This window comes from Bos taurus, chromosome 5 (genome assembly GCF_002263795.3).
Source record: "Bos taurus isolate L1 Dominette 01449 registration number 42190680 breed Hereford chromosome 5, ARS-UCD2.0, whole genome shotgun sequence".
NCBI classification, from domain to species: domain Eukaryota; kingdom Metazoa; phylum Chordata; class Mammalia; order Artiodactyla; family Bovidae; genus Bos; species Bos taurus.
In genome coordinates this window covers 14,645,230-14,673,206 of record NC_037332.1, presented here as the reverse complement: position 1 = coordinate 14,673,206, position 27,977 = coordinate 14,645,230, and the positions used below count along the sequence as shown (strand labels likewise).

The 27,977-nt window shown below is 37.8% G+C and overlaps 1 protein-coding gene across 2 annotated transcripts; it reads left to right on the top strand.

Moving 5' to 3' along the window:
• Positions 1 to 32: 32 nt before the first annotated feature.
• TSPAN19 (tetraspanin 19) lies at positions 33 to 27,977 on the top strand. 2 transcript variants are annotated; one of them, NM_001191125.4, is made up of 9 exons: positions 33 to 75; positions 8,891 to 8,982; positions 9,070 to 9,142; positions 11,507 to 11,631; positions 17,501 to 17,575; positions 20,760 to 20,870; positions 23,076 to 23,219; positions 24,500 to 24,583; positions 26,857 to 27,058. In NM_001191125.4, the coding sequence occupies exons 2-9, from the start codon at positions 8,917 to 8,919 to the stop codon at positions 26,923 to 26,925; spliced, it is 747 nt and encodes a 248-aa protein (NP_001178054.1). In that variant the 5' UTR covers positions 33 to 75; positions 8,891 to 8,916; the 3' UTR covers positions 26,926 to 27,058. The 2 variants fall into 2 exon arrangements, with proteins under 2 accessions (NP_001178054.1, XP_005206131.1); XM_005206074.5 differs by having other exon boundaries at positions 48 to 100; positions 26,857 to 27,977.

The window sequence follows — 27,977 nt, the reverse complement described above, 5'->3', positions numbered from 1 at the left end:
GGGCTTTACAGGTGCCCCAGCAGGACAAACTAACTCTATTCCAAACTAGAACGAACGCTTCATCTCAGGAGCTCGGTGAGGAACTTACATTTTATTCCAGGTAGATTTTAATATTTAATTAATTTTGGAAAGTAATAATAAAGAAACGACACTTTGTTACAGCTACCCAATTAAGGGTAGCCTGACTTTTAAATTGTCTCTTACCTATCTGTTTTTATTATGTGACTCTAGTGAATGTTGAGTTGCTCGTGTATAAATTGTGCACTCCACAAAAACTTACTCCTGAATAGTGATTTGTGAGGCCTGGAAGTATAGAAGAAAAGCCAATAAATTGTTTGCCTCGCATGACACCAAGTTTCTTTTAAAATAGAAAAAAATCAATCAGCAATGACTATCAAAATTTTTTAAGTGAATGGATGTGTGGGGTGAGAAATTAAGAAATTATATTCTGGAATATGTTTTACTGTAAAACATTGAGCGTGACACACATTGTTTTAATATGAAATTTGAATTTAAGTTTATATCATAACATTTAATTTTAACTTAAAAATTCATAAAGTTCCTATTACTGGTGAAGAAAATGTATACAACTGATTTTCATTTTTTTTTAAGTTTAAAAATGAAGCATTAAATTCCAAGAGGAAGTAGTTAAGCGTAATTGTAGAAGCTATCTGATATACATTAAGCTAAACGCAAACAATATCTTTGAGCCTTTGAAAGAAAATAGACCATGTTTCCTGGTAACAATTGAATAATAAAATGCATTGTGTCAACTTAAGAATTAATAATACAAAGTGAGAAATCAGTAGACTTTTGATATTAAAAAAACACATTATCTCTTCATTCAAGAAAGAAAATGATTTTCAAAATAAACTACTCCTGGTTTTAGAATTGAATTTTGGATATTTTTATTATTAAAGACCATACTCAAGTAACAATTTTCCTTTTTTTAGTTTAGTTTTGTTGCTGATTACAAACTTTCAAACTCTTTATTTAAAATGTTTGAACTAACATATTTTGTTGCAATTCACATTAAACTTAAAATTTTATTTGTAATTATGAAACTATTCATGCTTTTCCTAAAGAATATAAAATCCATTAGTAATCAATTAATTTCTAAAACTGACTTTAAACAACTAATTTGAAGATGTTTGAATTTCTTTCCTTATTAATGCTTACCTTGTCAAACAAATTCATAGCAAAAAAGAAGAATCCTGGAAGTTCTGCTGAAGATTAATTTGTGGCGCATGTTTCTGCAACTCATACTTTCAAGTTACTTATTAAAAACAAACAAACCACACACACACACACAAACCTACTCAAGTTAAAGGGTTATGAAAAAAAATAACATAATCCACTTAGGGTATAATTTCTAGGAAGAGTACAATTAAATAGATTTTTGCTAAATGCTGCATAGTTAAACAGTAGTTTCAAGTTGAATTGATTTATAGTCTATGACGGTTTGCAAATTGTTAGCAAAGCACTCATGATCCCTCACAATCTTTACTGGGTCTACTTCTCCAGCCTCATCTGTCATCTCTTGCCACTCTACTCAAGCCCTCATGCACTTCACTCCAAAGCCTGGAACAGTGTTCCATCTGTATTGAAAACTTCCTCTTCTAACCTGTTTTTATCTATGTGTCTTTGTGCTCAGTGGTGTATGACTCTTTGTGACTCTATGGACTGTAGCCTGCCAAGTTCCTCTGTCCTTGGGATTTTCCCAGCAATAAGTGATACGTCGTTAGTTAGGAAGTTGTTGTTGTTTAGTCAGTAAGTCTTGTCCAACTCTATTGCAATCCCATGGACTGAGCCTGCCAGGCTCCTCTGTCCCTGGGATTCTCCAGGGAAGAAGAATACTGGAGTGGGTTGCCATTCCCTTTTCCAGGGGACCTTCCTGACCCAGGGATTGAGCTTGCATCTTATATGTCTCTTAAATTGCAACCATATTCTTTCCTACTGAGCCACTGGGGAAGCCCCTTTTGTCTGACTGGAGCCCTCTTAATTATTCTTCAAGGATTACTTCAAATTCACCTCCTTTCTGAAACTTCCCAGTTCCATTTATTCCCAGACTCTGAACCCCCAACACACAATTCAAAGTTGTCCACAGATTTGGTTCCCTAATGGTTTGTCTTATTTATTCATTTGTGTGTGTGTGTTCCCATCTTCTGGCATTTAGAAGGAACTTAAAAAACAGTTATTAGAGTATTATTTAACTAATGAAAAATGACACTTATGAATAGGCGAGTTACTGTAAATTGTCTTTACCTATAGCATTTGTGCTATTAAAAAAAATCTCTGCTGTTGGACCATTTATTAACGAATCAGGGAATAAACCAAAGAAATACCATACCAGGACTTTATTTAAGTTAAAACCAAATTCTTTGTCTATAGCAAAATAAAATATGTCTACCACATCACAAATATTTACATAGGAACTGCACTAACTTGTGTACCTTTGTGTAAGCAAATCATTTTCACTGACAACCTTTTTAGTATGTGAGGCTTATAACTGAAAAGATCAGCACATAACCATCTCTTACCATTCTGTGCCAACATGGCTTAGGGCTTCCTTGCTTGTTGCTAAGACACCTGGTTTGATGTGTTCTCTTTAACTTGAACTGTTTGCTGTGGTCTGAATGTTTGTGCCTCCTCAAAACTCACATGTTGAAATCCTTACACCCAATGTGGTGGTGTTGGAAGATGGGACCTTTAAGAGGAGGTGATTAGTTTATGAGGGTGGGGCACTCGTGAATGGGATTAGTGATCTTACCGAAGAGATCCCACAGAGCTCCCTATGCCATATGAGGATAAAAGAAGTCTGAAACTTTGCACCTTTATCTCAGACTTCCAGCTTCCACAGTTGTGAGAAATAAATTTCTATTGACTACTTAGTTTTTGGTATTTTGTTATAGCAGCCCAACTGGAGTAAAGTAAAGTGAAGTCACTCAGTTGTGTCCTACTCTTAGCGACCCCATTGACTGTAGCCTGCCAGGCTCCTCTGTCCATGGGGTTTTCTCAGGCAAGAATACTGGAGTGGGTTGCCATTTCCCTCTGCAGGGGATCTTCCAGACCTAGGGATCAAACTCGAGCCTCACACACTGCAAGCAGACTCTTTACCATCTATAAAAGCAAAACTAAAAAACAAGAAAAAAATCTCTACGACACTGAAACAAAACCACCAACTTATTTATGTCATGTAAAGCAAAGGACTGGCATTAAGATACATGACACTGCACATAGGCAGCGTGTCGTCTATGGGTGGTTTCAGCAGCAATGGGAAATACGGCACGATTCAGTTCCAGCTTTTAAAACACAAGAGCGAAAAACTGCCTGCCTCCCTACAAGGTGCAGGGTCAGGAGACAGTTCTGGGTTGCTATTGGTGAAGCATTCAGTTTGCTACTTCGCCTCACACTTCTCATTCTTTTATTCACAGTTAATTACTATCTGCATATAATATAAGTCTGCTAGACCATAAATTAGCAGCTTTCAGGAGAGATACCTTGAACAGTTCTTAGGGACGTTAAACAAATACTATAGCCTAACACCCTGCTCTCTAACAAACGTGCACACAATGGAAGTGAAGTCTCAAGTGATGGATGGGACAGGCAGGGGGTGGGGCTTAGTCTCAACTGTAAAAGCAAACAAATCTAAATGATAACTTAGTGTGATCATGGGCTTTTGTCCATTCTGGAAACAAAGAAAAAAATAACTATCAAGTGCCATAATCTCTTTTCTCACTTTTCAAATATCAACAGGATTCACGATCTTACCACAATTGTTTCTGTATCTTCATGTGGTATCTACATAATTTTTTTTCCCTAAAATGAAGAAAACAAAGAACAGGCTGGTCTGAGTAATTAATCATCTTCCTCTCTATACTATTAAACCTCTGTGAACAAAAGCTTTCCAAACTTTGTGATTACTTTTAGAAGTGGTTCATTTATTATTGAGAAAGAACTACCAAAAGAAAAAATATCTAAATTTTTATCACATCCCCAAACCAATATTTTATTTTTCTAATGTAGAATTGAACAAAAAAAAATTCTTCTGCAAAGAGAACTTTCAAACCTTCATCAGTCAATAGTATAACTCTGCAACTGATCGGATTGACTCACTGTCTAAAAAGGGGGAATTTTTAAAAATTTCTGATCCAATTTGTGATTTACCATCACTCCCAACCACATTCTTTTCTAACTATTCTCTTTAAAGAGAGAGAAAACTTTCAGAGTCCAGTTATTCAACAAGCTTTTTACTTCAGCATAAGGGAAGGGGAAAAAAAAAATAGTTTGACTGACATAGGTGGTGAAACATAAACAATTAATAGAAAATGGTCTAAATGGACTAAAGCTCTACTGTTTTGAAGTTACCGTGACCATCCTGCTTAACCAAGTCAGCTGACTTGGAGAGTTCAGAATTCTCTCCCTCTTTGACATCTGTCTCATGTAACGCTATTTTGGAAATGGTTGTTTTCTCATTTCATAAAGTCTGATTTTTTAAAAATCTAGGGATTTCCTTGGCTGTCCAGTGGTTGAAACTGTATACTTCCAATGTATGGAGCATGGGTTTGATCCCTGGTTGGGGAAATAAGATCCCACATGCTATACAGGCGTGACCAAAAAATAAAATTAAATAAGTAAATACATACATACATAAAAATCAGATCAGATCAGATCAGTCGCTCAGTCGTGTCCGACTCTTTTTGACCCCATGGACTGCAGCACGCCAGGCCTCCCTGTCCATCACCAACTCCCAGAGTTCACTCAGACTCACGTCCATTGAGTCAGTGATGCCATCCAGCCATCTCATCCTCTGTCGTCCCCTTCTCCTCTTGCCCCCAATCCCTCCCAGCATCAGAGTCTTTTCCAATGAGTCAACTCTTCACATGAGGTGGCCAAAGTATTGGAGTTTCAGCTTTAGCATCATTCCTTCCAAAGAAATCCCAGGGCTGATCACCTTCAGAATGGACTGGTTGGATCTCCTTGCAGTCCAAGGGACTCTCAAGAGTCTTCTCCAACACCACAGTTCAAAAGCATCAATTCTTCAGCGCTCAGCCTTCTTCACAGTCCAACTCTCACATACATACATGACCACAGGAAAAACCATAGCCTTGACTATAAAATCCAAATTCCTAATTATGTCATTTTCTGTAATCAAACCTCTGCTTATTGTAATCTATAGTTGGTCCCTCATCTCCTTCATTTATTCTCAAGATATCAGCTCTCTATGGACGACCCCCAATTCTATATTGTCTATGCTCTCCACATGCCTGCCCTAAATTTACAGTGCTTAACCACAAGGTTTTCGTTTATCAATTCAACCTGAATGTTTAAATATTAAATTAATAGAATTTATGAATCTTTTTCAAACAATTCCAGTGATTATCATTATTCTTTTATTTTCCCATTGTAAAAAATCTTTCTGATCATCTTTGATTCTTTTTTTATTCATAGTAAAGCACACTGAAATATGTCAAAGCCGTATTTTTCTCTCTCTGATTATCTTTCATATCACAGTTTCCTGTTGAGCATTTTGTTTGGCTTTTCCCACCCTAATTCACTTCTTTTCTTCATCGTGGGCATATAGGTACCTCCACTTCTAGTTGAGAATTGCCATGTGACTAACTGCTGTGTGTCAAAGAAGAGAAGCAGAAGAGAAGTATGCAGCTTCCACCTTACATGTTTAAAAGATGCTCACCTAAGTTTACTCATCCTCTTCCTGCTGACTGTAGAGGATTGCACCTTGAGTAGATTTCAGTTCAGTTCAGTTCAGTCACTTAGTCGTGTCTGACTCTTTGTGACCCCATGAACCGCAGCATGCCAGGCCTCCCTGTCCATCACCAACTCCCGGAGTCCACCCAAACCCATGTCCATCGAGTCGATGATGTCATCCAACCATCTCATCCTCTCTCTTCCCCTTTTCCTCCTGCCCTCAATCTTTCTCAGCATCAGGGTCTTTCCCAATGAGTCAGCTCTTTGCATCAGGTGGCCAAAGTGTTGGAGTTTCAGCCTCAACACCACTCCTTCCAATGAACACCCAAGACTGATCTCCTTTAGGATGGACTGGTTGGATCTCCTTGCAGTCCAAGGGACTCTCAAGAGTCTTCTCCAGCACCACAGTTCAAAAGCATCAATTCTTTGGCACTCAGCTTTCTTTATAGTCCAACTCTCACATCCATACATGACCACTGGAAAAACCATAGCCTTGACTAGACAGACCTTTGTTAGCAAAGTAATGTCTCTACTTTTTAATATGCTGTCTAGGTTGGTCATAACTTTCCTTCCAAGGAGTAAGCGTCTTTTAATTTCATTGCTGCAATCGCCACCTACAGTGATTTTGAAGCCCAGAAAAATAAAGTCAACCACTGTTTCCACTGGGAGCCATATATTTTAACAGGCTGGAGCAAAACCCCACATTTCTAGGATGATTTCCCAGTAGAGAACCAATTACATATCTTGAACTGAGAGAGAATATACTTCAGTTTATTTTTTGTATTTGGATCCTGTCATAAAACATTTTAACCTTGACTCTAACCTGCTAACTACTATCAAATCAACAGGCAAGCCTCTTGTTCAACATTCCACACCAGAGTCCCTGTAGAGAGTTCTCACTTATTAGTTTTCTTTCTCTTTCTGGTTTATAGAGAAACAGAAGCCAGGAATTAGGGCTTAAGTAGCTTCTCTCATAGCTCAGTTGGTAAAGAATCCACCTGCAATGCAGGAGACTCCAGTTCGATTCCTGAGTCTGGAAGATCCACTGGGGAAGGGATAGGCTACCCACTCCAGTATTCTTGTGCTTCCCTTGTGGCTCAGCTGGTAAAGAATCCACCTGCAATGTGGGAGACCTGGGTTTTGATCCCTGGGTTGGGAAGATCCCCTGGAGAAGGGAAAGGCTACCCACTCCAGTAGTCCGGCTTGGAGAATTCCATGGACTAAGTCGATGGGGTTGCAAAGAGTCAGACACGACAGCAACTTTTTCACTTTCTTGTTCAGAAAAGGATCACAGCTTTCTCATGTAAGTAAAACTGAAGCTAAAATGTAGATCTAAAGCATCTTGGAAATAAACAAACAAACAAAAAAATTCGGGCAGTCTTTCCCACTGAGTGTCCCATCCAGAAAGTCCAGGCACTGGAGGAATCCACGAATAAGACTGGAGGACAGAAAGTGGAGAAACCAAACAGCAGCAGAAGAGGTCGAGGCAGAGGGTGGAAGATAAAGCCTGGAGACACTCCTGAAGCTGGGAGAAATACCTTGGGGGTTTTTAGGAGGAATATGGCCTTAGAATGAAATAAAGAGGAAAGTGGGTGGGTGCTGTCCTACACGTCTCTTACTTTCCGCTTTCTGAGGCATCTTTCAGTTTAACAAATGGATTGGTTTCTTCCTAACTAGGGACAGACAGCTTCAAATTAGTCTTACTAAACCTGCTTTTGTTACTGAATCAAACTTGGGTCCACTTGCTCACATGCAGTAAAGCCAATCCACTGACACTGGGTTGTGCTAGAGGAAAGCGCAATGTTTATTGCAGGGCATCAAGCAAGGAGAACAGGCTGCGCACGCTCGAAAGATCCAAGCTCCCAGGTGGCTTTCGGGGAAGGGGTTAAAGGCAGTGTGAGGGAGGCGGTTTCGGGGGTATGTGATCAGCTCATACACAATTCTTGGATTGGTTGGCATCAAGGTGAAGTCTTAAGCATCATCAGTCCTTGGGTTTCAACCACTCTAGGGTCTGTGTTCTTATGGTCAGCAGTTTTCATCTGGTAGGGGTCTGTTTCTTATAAAAATAACTTAGGAATGTGTCAGGCCTTTATCTGTATCTTTCAGGGAACTATGAGTTCAGTGGTTCTGCTGTGTGGCAGATTTCTAGTCTAAATTGTTACCAGTTCCCAGCGCAACAGCTATTCTTTGTTTCTACATCGTCACATTTCCTAATCATTACCTCTTGAGTCAGCCTTTTGAGACTCAGTGGAGGCCTGGGAGACTAAAGCAAAAGCCTTTTCCTTCCAAGGGGCACAGGGGCTTATATTGCTGTTTCACTTTCACAGTGTCACTGTGTCAGTTATCCACTGCATGTATTGAAACATTGTAAACCACAGTACTTTTTAAAATATGAGTTACCTAGAATTGAAAAAGTGAAAGAAAAACGAAAACCCAGGAATATACCCAAGAAAAGGTAAAACCTACGTATCTAATAAACCAAGCACTCAAAATCAGTAGGATAAGTGTTGACTTTTCCACAAATATTTTAGGAAAATAGGGTATCTGGAAAACAGTTTTTTTAAACCACCTTTAGTTCTTTTCACTGTACTATATAACAAAGTAAATTGTAAACTAGTTAAATAATATAATCCACCTGTTGATTGACTGATTCAACACATCTGTGTTTGTAACACATGGTTCCCACTATATGTTAGACTTGGGTTTATTATATACAAGATCTATTCTCTCTGAGTAAAGGTAAGTCTACATGGGAAGGGAGACAAAGATGAAAATAGGCAACAAACTGAGATTAGGGAAAGGCTTCTGAGATAACATTATTCTGGGAAAGAGGAATGCAGTCAGATGGAAAGGAAAGATTTCTGGCAAGGAGAACAAGGTGTGTTATGACTGGAAACAAAAATATTTACTTTCTGAAAACTGCAGGAAATTCAGTATGGCAACTCTTGACATGCTATACAAATGCCCTTTGATCTCAACTGCCTGGACAAAAAATGCAGATAAAGACAGACACAGTTTCAAGACACTCTTCAATATTTTGTTATATTCGGGAGAACAAAGAGGAATGTTATACTGACTGCTGGTGTGAGGAAAAAATATGCAAATAAAAGATATGAGTAAGCAGAATTATTTCAAGTTATTACTGTGGTGTTTATAGTAAAAGTTGTGCTTATCTTTTCAGAATCATCGGTACATGTGGAGAAAAAAATGTTAAGGAAAAACAAAAAGTTGATTTTTAAATACTGTCTTAATCTCGTTAATGGAGCTTTCTTGGTAAGTTTCTGCATAATTACTTACTAAAGAAGATATACATTTTTATTAGCAGTTAGTTAAAAAATAAGTATTGGCTATTTTTTGTAGGTTCTGGGACTTTTACTCATGGGATTTGGTACATGGCTTTTATTAGATGGAAATAATTTTTTCACAGCTTTGGGTATGTATCTATTTTGCTTTCTCTAAATCAAATAAGGCATTCAATATTAAGCAACCGAGTACGTGACTTAGTCAGCAGGTGGCAGTGTTTCCCTAATGTTCATAAAGTACTATTCAATTTTTACTCCGAAGGTCTTTGTCAGTTGGTTCTATAAACGCCTTATTAAATAATAAGTCTTAAATCCAAGATCATAAAGGAGAGAGAATTTTGAGAGAAAAAGCTAGAAACTCTGGGCAAGAGAGATGAGAGAAATAGAGGATTGCAGTTCTGCTAACTCTAGACTTTTACAGATTTATAAATGTTAAAAGATAATGGAGATCAATATAGTTTCACTACCCAAGTTAAATAATCTCTTTTAAAACTCAGTAACCGAACTTCCCTTGTGGCGCAGTGGATACGAATCTGCCTGCCAATGCAGGAGACCGGGGTTTGATCCCTGATCCGGGAAGATCCCACATACTGCAGGGGAACTAATCTCATTCACCACAACTACTGAGCCTGTACTCTAGACCTCAGAACCACAGCTACCGAGCCCAAGGGTCCTAGAGTCAGGGAGTTGCAACTGCTGAAGCCCATGCCTCAAGCCTGTGCTATGCAACAAGGGAAGTCATCACAGCGGGAGGCCCGCAAGCTGAAGCAGGGAGTGGTCCCAGCTCTCCACAGCTAGAGAAAGCTTGAGCAGAGTGGCAAAGACCCAACACAGCCAAAAAAAAAAAAAAAACGACTCAGTTACCATATCCTATCACCATCACATGGTTAGAAGTATAATATTCCCTATGTCGAAACAACTGAACATGAATGCATGAATGGCTAAAGAAGGATATGTATATATACATACATACAGAATGGATATATGTATATATCATTAGGCACTATCCCATGAGCTAAGGATACAGTAGTGTACAAGAAAGATAAAGGGCATGTCCTCATGGAGCTTAATTCCATGAGGAAGACTCGAAAACAACACATAATTTCATTCCTGCAAACCTTCCCAGTCTCACCTGCCTGAAACAGTTAACTGCCAGCAAGGCTAAGTTTCCTATACACATTGCACCGTTCTGTGCCTCAGAATGCTTCCACCATTCCAATGTAGAGATTTCCAATTATAATTCAGAGCCTGAACTCAAGTGTTACCTTCTCCAGTAATCTTGCCTACCTTCACCTCCTCCTCCTACTGGATTAGCTGCTTTTCTACTCAGTGCTGTGCCAGTAAGTATTCTGCGATGGAGTATTGTTTGTTTGTTTTTTATGTGCTGATTTCTGTGGTGTAAAGAATCCTAGGATAGCCAGTTTTAAGGTGCCAATGTGGACTGAGTTAGCTTACAGATTTTGTGAGAATTTAAGCCTTGGCTTTATGTGCCAGAACAATCTTTTTCCAGCACACCACGGCCCACTGTCTCTACTCTTCTGCCATAAAACCTAGGGCGTATGTAATGTATTCATTCTCCCTTTTAAAAAGTATTTGTTAGGCACTACCCACTCCAGTATTCTTACCTGGAGAATCTCATGGACAGAGGAGCCTGGAGGGCTACAGTCCATGGGGTCGCAAAGAGTCGGACACGACTGAGCGACTTCACTTTCACTTTTCTTTCACATCTGTGCCATAGCACTAAGCATTTAACAATTAGTCTGTTGACTATATAAATATATATATATATATATATATATATATATATATATAGTCTCTAGCTCAGAGAGTTCAGTCTAGATGGGGAGAGAATAAAATATACTTTTAATTGGGCCATATTAGCAATAAACTCAGGGTCTCATACAAGGGAAACTTAACCCACATGTTAGGGTGTTCGTTAGTTGCTAAGTCATATCCGACTTTTTTGTGACCCCATGGACTGTAGCCCACCAGCCTCTTTCTGTCCATAGGATTTCCCAGACAAGAATACTCAGGTGGGTTGTCATTTTCTTCTCCAGGGGATATTCCCGATCCAGGGATCGAACCCACATCTCCTGCATTGGCAGGCAGATTCTTTATCGCTGCGCCACTAAGGAAGCCCACATATGTTAGGTACTATTTTTGATGAATGAATGAATGAATACATAAATGTTTGGATGTATGTTATACATAGAAGAATTCACTCAAGAAAAAGTTGTCTTCTTTCATAGAAGACATTAAAGACAAGGTTAACTTAAAGAGATCTTCCGAGATTGAAGAAATTCTCTATCATGTCATTAGAGGAAGAAAAGTCCTTAAGAATAAGTAAGAGGTGCTAGAATGAGATTAAAAAGAGAGAGAGAAAGAGAATCCTAGTGATTTGGCAACAGCTTCTTAGGGAAATCTTGGGTTGCTGCATTTATTATTAAATAGAAAACACGTATCACTTAATAATAGCTATTTCGTGGTTTCCACAGATGAAAATAATCACTTGACAGTGTATATTTTTCGAATTTTGATTGGAACTGGATCTGCTATTCTTCTTCTTTGTCTCTTGGGTTATTTGGGAATTCACAATGAGATCAGGTGGCTCCTAATTCTGGTACGTATTTCATTTCAGTAGTCTGAATTTGTAGCTTTGATTTTCAGTGTTCAAATTACACAAGTGAGCAAAAATGATTTATGTCGCTGGAACACTGCAGTACAATGGGCTCTTGGGAGCAAGGCAATGAAGTGCTCCCTCCCAAGAATCTTTGCTTAGACAGAATTTTCTTGCTGAGTTTTCAGTGGACCAAATCTGGACCTCAACACTTAACACATTGATATTAATTTTCAACACAGGGTCAATATGTATCCATTGCCTAAGGCGAACTACAGCTAACTAAACTTAAACATGAAGACTTAAATCAGAATAGAATGTGTTAAAGTCAATGAACATTGAAGCTTAGGAGGAAAAAGGAAACAATGGCCTGTAGTTGGCACATTTTCTCCCTGTGGGTGTACCATGTGGGATGCTAACTTATAGTTGAGATCACAATATATAATTTAACAAAGAGAAACATAACTGCTGAGGGGGCCAGACTCTGGTATCTGGTTAGCACACACTCTCTCCCCAGGCATATACATGAAAAGATAACTCAAAATAAGGAAGACAAATCTGAAGTTGAGCCATTTACCATTCAGGAGAATGGTGTGGATCACATGCCAATCCACAGATTCAGGCGAACTGTGTTGTTGTTCAGTCACTCGGTCGTGTCCAACTCTTCTCGACCCCAGGCACTGCAGCACACCAGGCTTCCCTGTCCTTCACCAGTTCCCAGAGCCTGCTCAAACTCACGTCCATTGAGTCAGTGATGCCATTCAACCATCTCATCCTGTGTCGTCCCCTTCTCCTCCTGCCCTCAATCTTTCCCAGTATCTGGGTCTTTTCTAATGAGTAGGCTCTCTTCTCATCGGGTGACTAAAGTATTGGACTTTCAGCTTCAGCATCATCCGTTCCAATGAATATTCAAGACCGATTTGATTAACTGGTTTGATCTTGCAATCCAAGGGACTCTCAAGAGTCTTCTACAACACCACAGCTCAAAAGCATCAATTCTTTGGCACTCAGCCTTCATTATAGTCCAATTTCCACATTCATACATGACTACTGGAAAAATCATAGCTTTGACTAGATGGACCTTTGTTGGCAAAGTAATGTCTCTGCTTTTTAATATGCTGTCTAGGTTAGTCATAACTTTTCTTCCAAGGGGCAAGCGTCTTTTAATTTCATGGCTGTAGTCACCACGTTCAGTGATTCTGGAGCCCCCCAAAATAGTCTGTCACTGTTTCCATTGTTTCCCCATCTATTTGGCCTGAAGTGATGGGACCAGATGCCATGATCTTAGTTTTCTGAGTGTTGAGTTTTAAACCAGCCTTTTCACTCTTTTCTTTCACCTTCATCAAGGAGCTCTTCAGTTACACTTCGCTTTCTGCCATAAGGGTGGTGCCATCTACATATCTGAGGTGATTGATATTTCTCCCCACAATCTTGATTCCAGCTTGTGCTTCATCCTATCTAGCATTTTGCATGATGCACTCTGCATAGAAGTTAAATAAACAGGGTGACAATATACAGCCTTAATGTGCTCCTTTCCCAATTTGGAACCAGTCTGTTCCATGTCCAGTTTGAACTGTTGCTTCCTGACCTGCATACTGGTTTCTCAGGAGTCAGGTAAGGTGGTCTGGTATTCCCATTCTCTAAGAATTTTCCAGAGTTTTTTGTGATCCACACAGTCAAGGACTTTAGAGTAATCAATGAAGCAGAAATAGATGTTTTTCCTAAATTTTCTTGTGTTTTTTTCTATGATGCAGAGGATGTTGGCAATTTGATCTCTGTTTCCTCTGTCTTTTCTAAATCCAGCTTGAACATCTGGAAGTTTTCGGTTCAGGTACTCTTGAAGCCTGGTTTGGAGAATTCTGAGCATTACTTTGCTAGCGTGTGAAATGAGTGCTACTGTGCAGTAGTTTGAACATCCTTTGGCATTGCCTTTTTTGGGATTGGAATGAAAACTGACCAATTCCAGTCGTGTGGCCACTGCTGAGTTTTCCATATTTGCTGGCATGTTGAGTGCAGCACTTTTAACAGCATCATCTTTTAGGATTTGAAATAGCTCAGCTGGAATTCCATCACCTCCACTAGCTTTGTTCATAGTGATGCTTCCTAAGGCCCACTTGACTACGTACTCCAAGATGTCTGGCTTTATGTGAATGATCAAACCATTGTGGTTATCTGGGACATTAAGATCTTTTTTGTATAGTTCTTCTGTATGTTCTTTTCACCTCCTCTTAATATCTTCAGATGAAATATAGCTTTTAACATTTTCTTTAAATCAAATTGGAGAAGGAAATGGCAACCCACTGCAGTATTCTTGCCCTGGGAAATCCTATGGACAGAGGAGCCTGGTGGGCTACAGCCCATGGGGTCGCAAAAGAGTCAGGTGTGACTTCACAACTATTTGACTGCATCAGGTCTCAGTTGCAGCCTGTGGGCTCTTCAGTTGTTTCATGTGGGATCTAGTTCCCTGACCAGGGATCGAATCCAGGACCCCTGCATTGGGAACTCGGAGTCTTAGCCACTGGACCACCAGGAAGTCCTCAAATTAGTTTTAATTCACAGGCACTTTCCTGTGATGCAGATAGGAAATTCAAATGTAGCCAACTGTGCCTCTTGCCAAGAATACCTAACTCTTATGTAGCATGGCAAGTCCTGGTAATCATTCTGGATTTTGTTATCAGTCTACACCAGTTACCATGAAAGCACTCCCTTTCCCAGCTGATGTGGTTCCTTCAGGACTATGCATTTGCTGTTTGAATGGCCTAGAGCAGCAAACCAGGGTTGCTCTTCATCCAGTATATACCAGTACAGGCATATTGGTGAAATTTTTTTGTGAAGGACTGGTAAGGAACAGTTACCTCAGTTCCTTTCCTGCAGTTTACCCCCCCCTGAGACCCAAGACATTCAACCCTGTCAATGACACAGCAATTAAAGGAGTCATGCCTGGCAGAGGAATTCAGTTCAGTTCAGTCCCTCAGTCATGTCCAACTCTTTGTGACCCCATGAATCGCAGCACACCAGGCCTCCCTGTCAATCACCAACTCCCAGAGTTCACTCAGACTCACGTCCATCGAGTCAGTGATGCCATCCAGCCATCTCATCCTCTGTCGTCCCCTTCTCCTCTTGCCCCCAATCCCTCCCAGCATCAGAGTCTTTTCTAATGAGTCAACTCTTCGCATGAGGTGGCCAAACTACTGGAGTTTCAGCTTTAGCATCATTCCTTCCAAAGAAATCGCAGGGCTGATCTCTTTCAGAATGGACTGGTTGGATCTCCTTGCAGTCCAAGGGACTCTCAAGAGTCTTCTGCAACACCACAGTTCAAAGGCATCAATTCTTTGGCACTCAGCCTTCTTCACAGTCAAACTCTCACATCCATACATGACCACTGGAAAAACCATAGCCTTGACTAGACGGACCTTTGTTGGCAAAGTGATGTCTCTGCTTTTGAATATGCTATCTAGGTTGGACATAACTTTCCTTCCAAGGAGTAAGCGTCTTTTGATTTCATGGCTGCAGTCACCATCTGCAGTGATTTTTGCACAGGAATTAGTTGCTGCCTATTTAGTAATTGCTACGTGTTGTTATTTGAATATTACCCGGGGCAGAAGCATTTTAGGCAGATTTGGAACCACACCTTCACGTCCCTCTGGGGTCTTGCCACCTTATCCTGGCAATACCTGGAAAAAAAGACCTCACTCTCTCTTCTTATTCTCCTCAAAGGCATACCTTCAACTCTCAAATTTTATCTTTCTTTTATTCTAGGGCCTTTAGCATAGTTTTCTCATGGGACTTCTGATTTTGAATATGGCAACTGGGATGGAAATAGCTTGTGGAAAGTTTTAATCTTATTTCTATAGACATCTAACTGAGGTTAAAAGATAATAATTTTCAAGGATAAAATCATGAATAACCTGTATGAAAATGAACATATGTCAGAGACTTTATTTAAATAATTAATTAATTAATAGGGGAACCACCAGTAAGAAGTAACAACTGGTTTAAATGAGAATTAGACTTGTGGAGATTTATATTCTCTATAAACTGTATTCATTTGTATTTTTATGAATAGTAATCATTTGCATTATGATGGGAATTTTGTATTATTGATACTATCACAGTTCTGTAAATTAACTCTCTACAGAGTTGAATAATAGCTTAGGCAAATGTAACATTTCATACTGCCATTGAATCAGAAACCCAGGAGAGTCCAGTAGACCTCAGCCAGCTTGCCATTGAAAAGAAATCCAGTAACTTAAAAAAAAAATTGTTTTGCACATTTTCTCTGTCTCTACCTGTCTTCACCACTATTTCTTGATAATGAAGATTAAGTGAGGTATCGTGTTTAGAAGTCTTAAAAACCTAAACTTCTAAACAGTACTAAAGACAAAAACCTATTTTTGTCCCTGAAAATAGGAAATACAATGTATGTCAAGTAAGCAATGTTAATGGACTGTTTTAAAGTATTAAATGTTTAAAATATGTAAACTAATAATACTAAATCATTCTTGTATTTTATTTAGTAAAATATTCAGACAAGTTACTTTAGAAGTTATTTTGAATTCTAGATAATATGTAACACTGTGCCGCTATAGTGAAGAAGATGGCAGTGGCCATAAGTTTTGAAACAAGAAAATAGTCAAATAGTGCAAAAATCATTTTCTTTGGCCTTGAAGTAGTTTTAGTTCTCAAAGCAATAGTCCGAATATGCATATAGACTCTACTATTGCCATTGCCTTTGTTACTTTCTCATTATTTTGTTGCTGTTGTCGTTAATGCTGTCCTTGCTTTGTGCATGATGGAATAGTTTATGTCTGGTTACAATTTAGTGAGTTCTCTAGTGTTAGCGGAATGGTGTTAAGTGGAAGTCAAGATATTTAAATTCCCCTCTATGAGTTTTAGATCTGAATGAAGAAGGTATCGTCATCAACTCCATAGGACAAAGTAGTCTGTTAGAGTTCTCATGAAATATTATCACTTCTTTCTATCTTACTCTTATCCAAATGTTCATTGATTTTTTTGCCTTTTGATGTAAGGATTTCACTCATGTGTATGAGAACAGGAAACTTCAGTAATACCCATGTATATTTTCAGATCAGATTAGATCAGTCGCTCAGTCGTGTCCGACTCTTTGCGACCCCATGAATCGCAGCACGCCAGGCCTCCCTGTCCATCACCAACTCCCGGAGTTCACTGAGACTCATGTCCATCGAGTCAGTGATGCCATCCAGCCATCTCATCCTCTGTCGTCCTCTTCTCCTCTTGCCCCCAATCCCTCCCAGCATCAGAGTCTTTTCCAATGAGTCAACTCTTCTCATGAGGTGGCCAAAGTACTGGAGTTTCAGCTTTAGCATCATTCCTTCCAAAGAAATCCCAGGGCTGATCTTCTTCAGAATGGACTGGTTGGATCTCCTTGCAGTCCAAGGGACTATCAAGAGTCTTCTCCAACACCACAGTTCAAAAGCATCAATTCTTCAGCGCTCAGCCTTCTTCACAGTCCAACTCTCACATCCATACATGACCACAGGAAAAACCATAGCCTTGACTAGATGAACCTTTGTTGGCAAAGTAATGTCTCTGTTTTTCAATATGCTATCTAGGTTGGTCATAACTTTCCTTCCAAGGAGTTAGCGTCTTTTAATTTCATGGCTGCAGTCACCATGTGTAGTGATTTTGGAGCCCAGAAAAATAAAGTCTGACACTGTTTCCACTGTTTCCCCATCTATTTCCTGTGAAGTGATGGGATCGGATGCCATGATCTTTGTTTTCTGTATATTTTAAGACTGCATATTTCATATGATGTGCATTTTCCATCACTGTAGTATCTAAAAAATATATTAGGAGCATAGTTCTCATCTCTGTGTCTCTTTTCTCGTAGTATGCAGCACTGTTGATGTGGGCTGTTGGTGTTCAGGTTTTACTTTCAACACTCATCTTTGCAAAGAAAGAAGAGGTATGGAAACATCATCTTTCTATTTGAAAAATAGGAAAATCAGATGTTGTAGATTATGAGACCTGAACCTATATTAAACCTATAGTAAAAGCTAAAGGTAAGTAAATGTCTTTAGGGGAAAAGGGATGAAATAGAAGTACTAGAATCGTGTAATGGAAAGGAGACAAGGGTCAGATTGGAATGGAGGACAGAGTTCATGTCTTAACTCTGTCTGCAGGAGACGCAGAATGTTGTTGTAAATGACAAAAAATGTGGGGGAAAAGGAGATAATACTTAGAGTGGGGGATCCAAAACTGGCCCCCTCAGCCAACCCTGGCTATCACTAGTAACCACATCACTGTACTATATTCTGTTTTTGTAAAGAAATAGCTTTAGACTTTCTAAAGATACTAATTAGTACTAATTTTAAATTTAACAATTTCATTTAAATAAGATGTACTGAATAATTCATAAATTTGTATAGTTATGGCCATAAGTGACAATTAAATTAACGGATGATTTATATTTTTTTAAGTTCAAAAAAGCATATAATAAATTTCCTGAAAACTTTTCGGTAACACAACTTACCTCTTTACAACCTATAGTTACTTTTAATTCTTTAAGAACCTTCAGTATTTCAGTGCAGTCAAGGTCTATTTTTGTATCCTGGGAGACTGTCTTATAGCACTAAGAGCATAGACTTGAAGTCAGTCCTTAAACCTATGTCTTCATCTACTACCTTATAGAGTTATCATTAACTGACAGTTGTAAAGTCCCTGTAACAGGGTAGCTATTTGAGAGCTCTCTACCTTCCCTTATTTGACTTTTAAAAAATAATTTTTATTTATTTATTTTTTGGGTGTGCTGGGTCTTTGTTGCTGCCTGCAGGCTTCCTCTAGTTGCGGTGAGCACAGGCAACTCTTCACTGTGTTGCACAGGTTTCTTATTGAGATGGCTTCTGTTGTTGCAGAGCACGTGCTCTAGGCATGCAGGCCTCAGTAGTCACAGAGCACAGGCTTAGTTTCCCCGAAGCATGTGGGGTTTTCCCAGACCAGGGATTGAACCCATGTGCCCCGCACTGGCAGGTGGATTCTTAACCCCTGGGCCACCAGGGAAGTCCTTCCCTTATTTAATTTTGAAGGAGACCCTGAGCAATTCCTATGGTTCCTAGCCTTCAAACTCTTTCTCTCTCTCACTTGCACTTGCCTTCTCTCTCTCTCTCTCTCTATATATATATATATATATATATAAAATTAAAGCAAATTATATATATATATATATATATAAACTCCTAATTAATGGCCAAACCTCAACAAAATCTTTTCTGTATAGCACCATTGCTTTCCAACCTCATTTGCTCTCTTGTGCTTGGCATCTGTCCTGGGTATCTAATTACCTAGGGCCTATTGTTAATGACTTGGCATTTATATATAAAATTTCTTCTCTCCGCATGAAAAAAATGTGTGTGTGCACAGCACACACAATCAAGTGAGTCCTGTAAAGCTGTCTTGATCCCAACACATCATCCTCTAACTTTTGGACCTGGTGATAGAACCTGAATATCAGACTTAAGGGCCTTTAACACATGGATATAGTTAATCAATGTCACCCATATTTACTTAAGTATTATTCAGATACTCCTCTCCACCTATCTTAAGAATAATAAAAATCTATCATTTAATAATAACCACCGTGTGCCAAAGAATGTGATAGGCACTTTATTGGCACTATATTATTGATCTCGTAACAAATCCTAGAGATGCATTGTAAGTCCTGCTTTCTAGAACAGAAACTGAGGTTTTGAACAGAGAAATACATGTAAATGTATTTACATGTATTTTATTTATATAGTAGTAACCTAGATTATATATGAAAATCATTTTTACTCATATACTAAAGTTTGATTCATAGGCACTCTCAATCTCCCAAGTTAAGCTTAAAAGGTTAATGAGGATATGTCTCTCTGTCATCACAAGAGTATAAAATAGAAAAACATCATTTTCTATTTTGAATAAAAATTAACTCAGAGAATATGTGAAATAGATTATATGAATAACACATTATATCATTCTAATCTTCTTAGATGTAAGTGTGTAAGAGTTTAACATGTACAGATGTCTTAATTATTGTATTATTCCAACCAGTTATTTAGTTTTCATTATTCAAAGATAGCATATGACAATGAGAAAGTATTAGACTAGATTTCAAATGAATTAGGTTTAGAAGTCACACCTCTTCTTCATTCATGTAAACAAAGGAAATGATCATATTCTCTGAGTATCTATATCATGGTTCATAAAATGAAAATGCTGTCTGAATTTCTACCTTTTACTATTTTTAGGACCAAATTAGGACTTAGTTATGAAAGCCATATAAACTTTTAAATGCTTATATAAGTTCCTATTAAAAATTACCCATTCAATATCTAGATTTCAAAATAGCAATTTCCCCCCAAACGTTCAGATATGATTATTTTTGCTTTAGCATTATGAAAAGATAATTTTTAAATTGAAAAATGTAATTCTTGTAAAATATACAGTAGATTCAGATCAATAGTTTTATTTAACATCTTGATTAATGTGGGAACTAGTTTAGATATAAAAACCAATTAGAAGAAGAGTACAAAGAGAAAACATTTATATAGATACAAAAACTGACATAAAAACTGACTTTGAAAGGAAAGGGATCAGTTTTATCCCCACCAGGAAAAGTTCATCTGCAATTCTCTCCAACAAAGAATCATTTGAATTGGGAGACTGAGACCAACAAATATACAACTTACAAAGTTGTAAAATAAATTAAAAACTGTGAAAAGTACAGACTCATAGAATCAGAGAACCCTGAAGGTATACTAGAGAAAACCTAGTTTTCATTGAAAAGATCCTCAGTCATCTTTTCCATTTATAAGTCTTTCACAATTTTTCCTGAGATTATGAGAAAAAAATGTTAGAACCTTTCAACATTGAGGAGAGCAGCACATAACTTTCTTCCTAATCATAAAAGAAGTCTAATGTAGTCTTCCTATAGATCATAGTGTAAAATACCAAAGGTATTCACACTTGCTCATTGCTAAAAATAATGATAGGAAGAAAAATAAAACACCTAGAAATAAGTTGAAAACAACAAACTGAGTTTGAATACTTTTTATGAGGAAGCATAAGGGAAGTTTCTATAAAATTTTCATTTTTAATGAAATTTGCAACAGGTTCACCAAGCATGGCATGATAAAATTGATTCCATCATTTCTGAGTATGGATCTGAGGATTTTCCTCAAGATACACCCAAGTGGATGATTCTGAATGCTCTGCAGAAAACGGTAAGATGAAATTATCATGAAAGTAAAAAATGAGACACCAAAGGTGACAGCTGAGAGGTGGGAAGACAAGGAAGGACAGGCGATGGGCACAGGAATGAGAGGTTCTTGTATTTCTTCTAAACAAATGAGGTGGCATAGGATTGTCTAAACTTACAGATCTTGAGTTTTACCCTTCTTTTGTAAGGTGTATCTGCTTTTCTGGGTCAGTTGATGGGTGGTCATTTTAACCTGGATTCAGCTGTAAAAGTGTTGGGAGTCTTCTGCCAAGTGTAACAATAATCTACTCTGTGGCATCCAGGGGGAGATAAATTCTAAGCCCAGTCCCTGCTGGGCAGCAGAGTATCCTGATGGTTCCCATTTGAGCCTAAACATCAGGTTTGCCATGTGGTAACTTTATGATCCTGGATAAGAAATCTTCTTAACTTCAGGTACCATATTAACAAAATAGGCAGAATAACCCCTACCTCTGGTTGTCAAGAATAAAGGAAGTAATATATACATAATACATAGAAAGCCTTGGATCTGGGACACAGTATCAACCTAACACTTGTTAGCTGATGTTGTTAGGATTATCATTTCACTGTTCACATGTTTCTTGGCAAGGTAAGGGAATGTGTGTACTCAGCCAAATGGTTACAAGAATAGATCGACACAGGAACATAGTTAAGTGCTTGATTAAGAAAAAAAATAGGAAACATTTACGTAGCTCCAGGTCCTTTTTTAGGTGCTTTGCATATATTAACTCATTTAGTCCTCTCAATCCAATGAGATAAGAACTATTATCTTCATTTTGTAGATGAAGGTAGAGAAATTCATAACTTAGCCAGTGCCACATGGCTAATAGATGGCACAGCCAAAATTCAGTCCCTGACAATCTACACTAGATTTTGTGCTCAAGTGCTATTCCAGAGTTTCACATAAACAGTTACTATTTTTAGTATATTTAATAACAAATGCTTATTAGGAGAATTTAAATTTATTATAAATGATTTTATTCACCTTATTTTTTCTTTGGTGTATGTGATCTGAAAAGGTATTGCATTTTCAGATAGCATTATGAGTGATAGCAGTGTATCAAACCTTCCTATGGTCATTAACTGATAAATCAGGAAAACGACTGAGTGACTTCACTTTCACTTTTCACTTTCATGCATTGGAGAAGAAAATGGCAACCCACTCCAGTGTTCTTGCCTGGAGAATCCCAGGGACGGGGGAGCCTGGTGGGCTGCCGTCTATGGGGTCGCACAGAGTCGGACACAACTGAAGCGACTTAGCAGCAGCAGCAGCAGGAAAACATGTCTATATGTATGACATCACTGTCATTAATGAGAATCCAACTTATGTTTCCTAGCCATGAATACCATTGAGCATTGAGATAATATATGTAGATTTGATTGTTTAACTGACTTTCAGTACCCAGTCTCTAAAGTACTATGTTAGTCATTTGATGTTTCTAAGACGGTGCCAAATTGTTGGCACATATTGCAACATAGGTGGTACTGATGCTATAATTTACAATAACAAGTTTAGAAAATAATGATCTAGTCACTTTAACTTTCTCTTATTTTCTAGGTGACAAATATATAAACTGATTCTTTCACATCCTTTCAACTCAACTTGATAGGACTGGAAATGAGACATTTCATAGATGCTTGATCACTTCTGAATCTTTTCCTTATTACTTTCTTTTTTTTTTTTTGTGGCAACTTTTCACACAATACAAAATATAAGGTTAACATCTTACATTAACCCTAAGAATTTAGAAACAACCCTGAGTCTCTATGTATATTAAACACATATGGCAGAATATTTTGAATAAATCATAAAGAAAACTGTTATAGTTAGGAGAAGGTATAGCTCAAGGGATTCTCCCTCCCATGTTCTGGCTCTAAACGTGATTTAGTAAGTCAAGTATATCTTTCATCCTGAACTTTATAAGGTAAATTCAGATATAACAATTTCATTCAAACAGCTCACTTATATGAGTAGAGATCTTTAATTCTGATTAATATCAACCATAGCAACAACAGCAACAAAAAAATATTTTTGTTTAAACAAACAAAAATATATTTGTTTAATCTGTTATATTTCAATGCAGAATAAATTAATAAATTTATCATAAAACCACTTTGAGAAGCATAGGAGTCATATAATTGACTGCATTTTGAATATTCTATAGTAAAACTTATAGAATCATTTTTCTAGTTTCAGTGTTGTGGCCGAAAAAATTACACAGATTGGACCAAGAATAAGAATAAAGAAAATTCAGAACAGGTGCCATGTTCTTGCACAAATTCTACATTAAGAAAGTGGTTTTGTGATGAGCCACTGAATGCAACATACCTACAGGTAAATATAAGCCAAGGCTTCTCCAAGTGTTTACAGTACCCTGTTTTTTTTGTTTTTGCTTTTATTTTTTGCAAGTCATTTTAGAATCCTGAGCAAATTGTTGTATTAAAAACAATGCCATTCATGGTTATTAGGTTCTTAAGCACCTTGCTAATAAAACCACAGTGAAGTGGATTATATCAGTTACATAACAAAGTCATTAAACTTTCTGGGTTATGTGATCTAAGTGTGCCTAGAACTTGGGATTCCATTAACTCTCTCCTCAACCATCTTTTGGAGAAGGCAATGGCACCCCACTCCAGTACTCTCGCCTGGAAAATCCCATGGGCAGAGGAGCCTGGTGGGCTGCAGTCCATGGAGTTGCAGAGAGTTGGACATGACTGAGTGACTTCACTTTCACTTTTCACTTTCATGCATTGGAGAAGGAAATGGCAACCCACTCCAGTGTTCTTGCCTGGAGAATCCCAGGGACAGGAGCCTGGTGGGCTGCCGTCTATGGGGTCGCACAGAATCGGATACGACTGAAGTTACTTAGCAGCAGCAGCAACCATCTTTTGACAGAGAAGATCCTTTTGGCGAATCTCCGTTGTATAGGACTGGTAAAGGAACTGCAACAGTAGAAATAAAGAGGCATGAGGTTTGGCAAAAACTAAGGGAGGAAATCCCAGATGTGTCAAGGGTGGTGTTCACATAAAGGCGGCAGAAACCAGAGAAGAGGTTCATCTGTAGCAACTTCTGTCTACAGATATAGGACATGATAAACTAGGGATTTCCATCCAATAACTTCTAATACTTTGTGTTGTTTATATATTGATGTTATTCTAATTTTAAGATGTCTTTCATTAACATCATTCATTCATAGAGAAATGGAGGATTCTCCATTTAAGGATTCCATTTAATCTCCACTTAAGGAATTTCCATTTAAGGAATCTCCATTTGGAGGATTCTCCAAGAAAGGTTCTCTTTGGGAAATAGCATGTTAGGCAATAGTATCTGCCCTGCTGAATTTCAGTAGTGTTCAGAAAATCAAACCCCTCTCAAAACTTAATAAATTTCTGATTTCAACTACTTGACAACATCTTAGCAGCTTAAAAAGTAGCAACTGAGGCATCTTGCTATTGTAGGAAGCTCTCTGGGCTAAAAGTCCAGTTTCCAGTTAGATGTTGACTTACTTTTTAGACTTTTGTACATTACTAATCTCTGTGTCTCTTCTCTGTAATGGAATTATGTATAAAACCATTTATATCTCCAAGTCAATCTAAGTAAGTTCTTTTCCTTAGGGTTGTGAAAATAAAATCAGCACATGGTATCATGCTAATGCTTTGACATTAATTGGAATTAATTTTGGACTTTTGGCTTCAGAGGTAAGTTTTTGTTTGTATATTTAAAGATTAAAAAAAAATAAGTATAAAGTATATGGGATAGACTGTAGAACAACCAGATGGAGACCTATGCAGACTAATTAGTCCAATAGGAGCCAGGACCCTGAAACTGTTCACACACAGGAGGTCCCAACTGAGGGTAATATCCTTAGATCAGCCTGGGTGGAACCTGGAAATCATGATCATCCAGGACTTTCGTGGCAGTCCAGTTGGTTAAGACACCCCACTTCCAATGCAGGGGGCTTGGGTTTGATTCCTGGTTGGAGAACTAAAATCCCACAGGCTGCATGGCATGTTCAAAAAAATATAAACAGATTTTTTTAATGGCTTTATAAAAAAAATAAGTTGTTCTCCTGGGAGGTAGTGATTTCGTTTCTTAGTGAAACGAAACTACTTAAAAAAATACTTAAATAAATACTTAAAATACTTTAAAAAAAAAACTTCAGTCTTGGCAGTGAGTTGACCATGATTGGCAGTGTGTACACTGGCAAATTTCTTAAATCTAGGCAGATGTTTGACATTAGTAAATGTATTCAATCATACATTCTTTCATTCATTGCTTCATTCATTCATTCAATAAATTTGAACATCTACTATGTGTCAGGTCCTGTACTAGATGCTAGAGATACAATAGGAAGCAAAATCTACATATTCCTTGACTTCCAGGGTGCCAACTGCAAAATCGAGGTTCAGAAATAGTACTTAATTTTCCAGTCCCAGTGCAAACCAATAAAAGCTAGTGAAGGGTATGGATTCAAAGAAATTGTAAGACTGTATAGATTATTATTGTGTAGAGTATAACAGAATAAATATATAACATGTGATTTGGCCGAAATAGGATAGCAAATTTAATTTATGTTGATCCACAAAGAAGTATCAACAACCTCAGATATGCAGATGATACCACTCTAATAACAGAATGTAATGAGGAAATAAAGAGCCTCTTGAAGAGGGTGAAAGAAGAGAGTGAAAAAGCTGGCTTAAAACTCAACATTCAAAAAACTAAGACCATGGTAGCCAGTCCCATCACTTCATGGCAAACAGATGGGGAAAAAGTGGAAGCAGTGACATATTTTCTTTTCTTTGTGTGTGTGTGTGTGTGTGTGTGTGTGTGTGTGTTTTAAGGCAGTTTCAAAGTCACTGCAGACAGTGACTGTAGCCATGAAATTAAAAAAAAAAAAAAAAATGCTTGCTCCCTGGAAGGAAAGCTATGACAAATCTAGACAGAGTATTAAAAAGCAGAGACATCACTTAGCCAACAAAGTTTTGCATAGTCAAAGGTATGGCTTTTCCAGCAGTCATGTACAGATGTGAGAATTGGACCATAAAGAAGGCTGAATGCTGAAGAATTGATGCTTTTGAATTGTGATGCTGGAGAAGACTCTTGAGAATCCCTTGGACAAAGAGATTAAACCACTCAATTCTAAAGGAAATAAGTCCTGAATATTCATGGGAAGGACTGATGCTAAAGCTCCAATACTTTGGCCACGTGATGTGAAGAGCCAACTTATTGGAAAAGACCCTGATGCTGAAAAAGATTGAGGGCAGGTGGAGAAGAGGGTGACAGAGGATGAGATGGCTGGATGGCATCACCAAGTCAATGGACATGAGTTTGGGAAATGGTTGAAGGGCAGGGAAACCTGGCATGTAAAGACCAGGATACAACTTAGCAACCGAACAACAAGCAGGGCCCTCACCTAGAGTTCCATAAATGCTTTTCAACTGGTAAGAGTGTTTAGTCTCAGGATGGTGGTAAACAAGACAGTCTTGTAAGCATTGATACTCTTTTTAAATGTTTATTCTCTATTGTATTCATCCTGAGGCAATTAAGATAAGACTGAATGGGGGATATTATTGTGTTCCCGTTTATCATCTACTCTTTCCAGACCATCTTTCATGATCCTATAACAAAAAGAGGCAGTTTTTTTGGAAGTGATGACGTTAGAAAAATGATGAACACAAAACATCAGCAGTTTATCATAGCATCTAGCCCAGTGATAGCCCATGTAATTAAAATTGAGTAGTCCATTCCTTCACCCTCTCTGTAAATGAACTTGGTGACATCTGGGCTACCCTACAAGACTTACTCTGCTGACTTCTTATTCACAATGATATGTATCTTACTTGGAAATGGTCTCACCCTCCTTCCTCCCTTTTCTCTTTGCAGAATACATTTTGGTGATTATATGGTGTTAACTTTACAAATTATTCTTATTGATTACATTTTAATCTCTTATTGTTTCCCTTTTTTCCAGGTTTTGCAGTTCTCATTAACTGTTTCTTTCTTCACACACATCAAGAATAGAATATATGCAGAAAAGTGATCACTGGATTTTAATTTGTCTGGAAGAAACCAGTTAACTCGTAAAATAATCATATTGAATTCTTCTAGTCCAAAAGAAAAGTTTTGAATTACATTCATTGTTTAAGATTTAATAAAGTCAGTGGTTATATTTGACATAGAATTATTGAATATAATATCGTTCGATGAAATTTTTCAGTTCAGTTCAGTCGCTCAGTCGTGTCCGACTCTTTGCAACCCCATGGATCACAGCACACCAGGCCTCCCTGTCCATCACCAACTCCTGGAGTTCACTCAGACTCACGTCCATCGAGTCAGTGATACCATCCAGCCATCTCATCCTGTCGTCCCCTTCTCCTCCTGCCCCCAGTCCCTCCCAGCATCAGAGTCTTTTCCAATGAGTCAGCTCTTCACATGAGGTGGCCAAAGTATTGGAGTTTCAGCTTTAGCATCATTCCTTCCAAAGAAATCCCTTTATTAATATCAAATTCTACATTTTGGTACATTGTCATTTTCTGAACTCAGAGGATATCATTGAATATACTAATGTAAATATATGGTAAATTATCACGTATGTTTTGAGTGTCAGGTGTAGAAAAAGATACCTATATGATGTTCAGAAAATACTGTGTAAGCAATTATAACATATACTTTACATTTACAAATTTTAGGTAAATAACACTGATTTATAGATTTCAAAGAAAGAATGAAAATCTCCATGACACTGATCTCTACACTGAATTAATCTTTTATTTCTCTCTTCTTACAATGCTTAGAAGTAGATAATAAATTTACAATTTTACAAGTTTGGATATACTTAAGTGGCAATAAGAAAATATTTTAAAAAACATGAATTTTTAAATACAGAAAAAATAATCTAGTCTAAATACTAACTGAAGTCTCATACTCATTTACCTTCTCATTTTTCCCTTTTTTGTAAGTTATGCTCAGTGAATGCAGACACAATTTTCTGAAGGATATAAAAATAACCTACCTGTTCTATTTTCCTAACAATGATACTGTGAGAACGGAAAAAAAAAAACTTCTTTGAAAAAATAAAAGCTGCTGTACAGA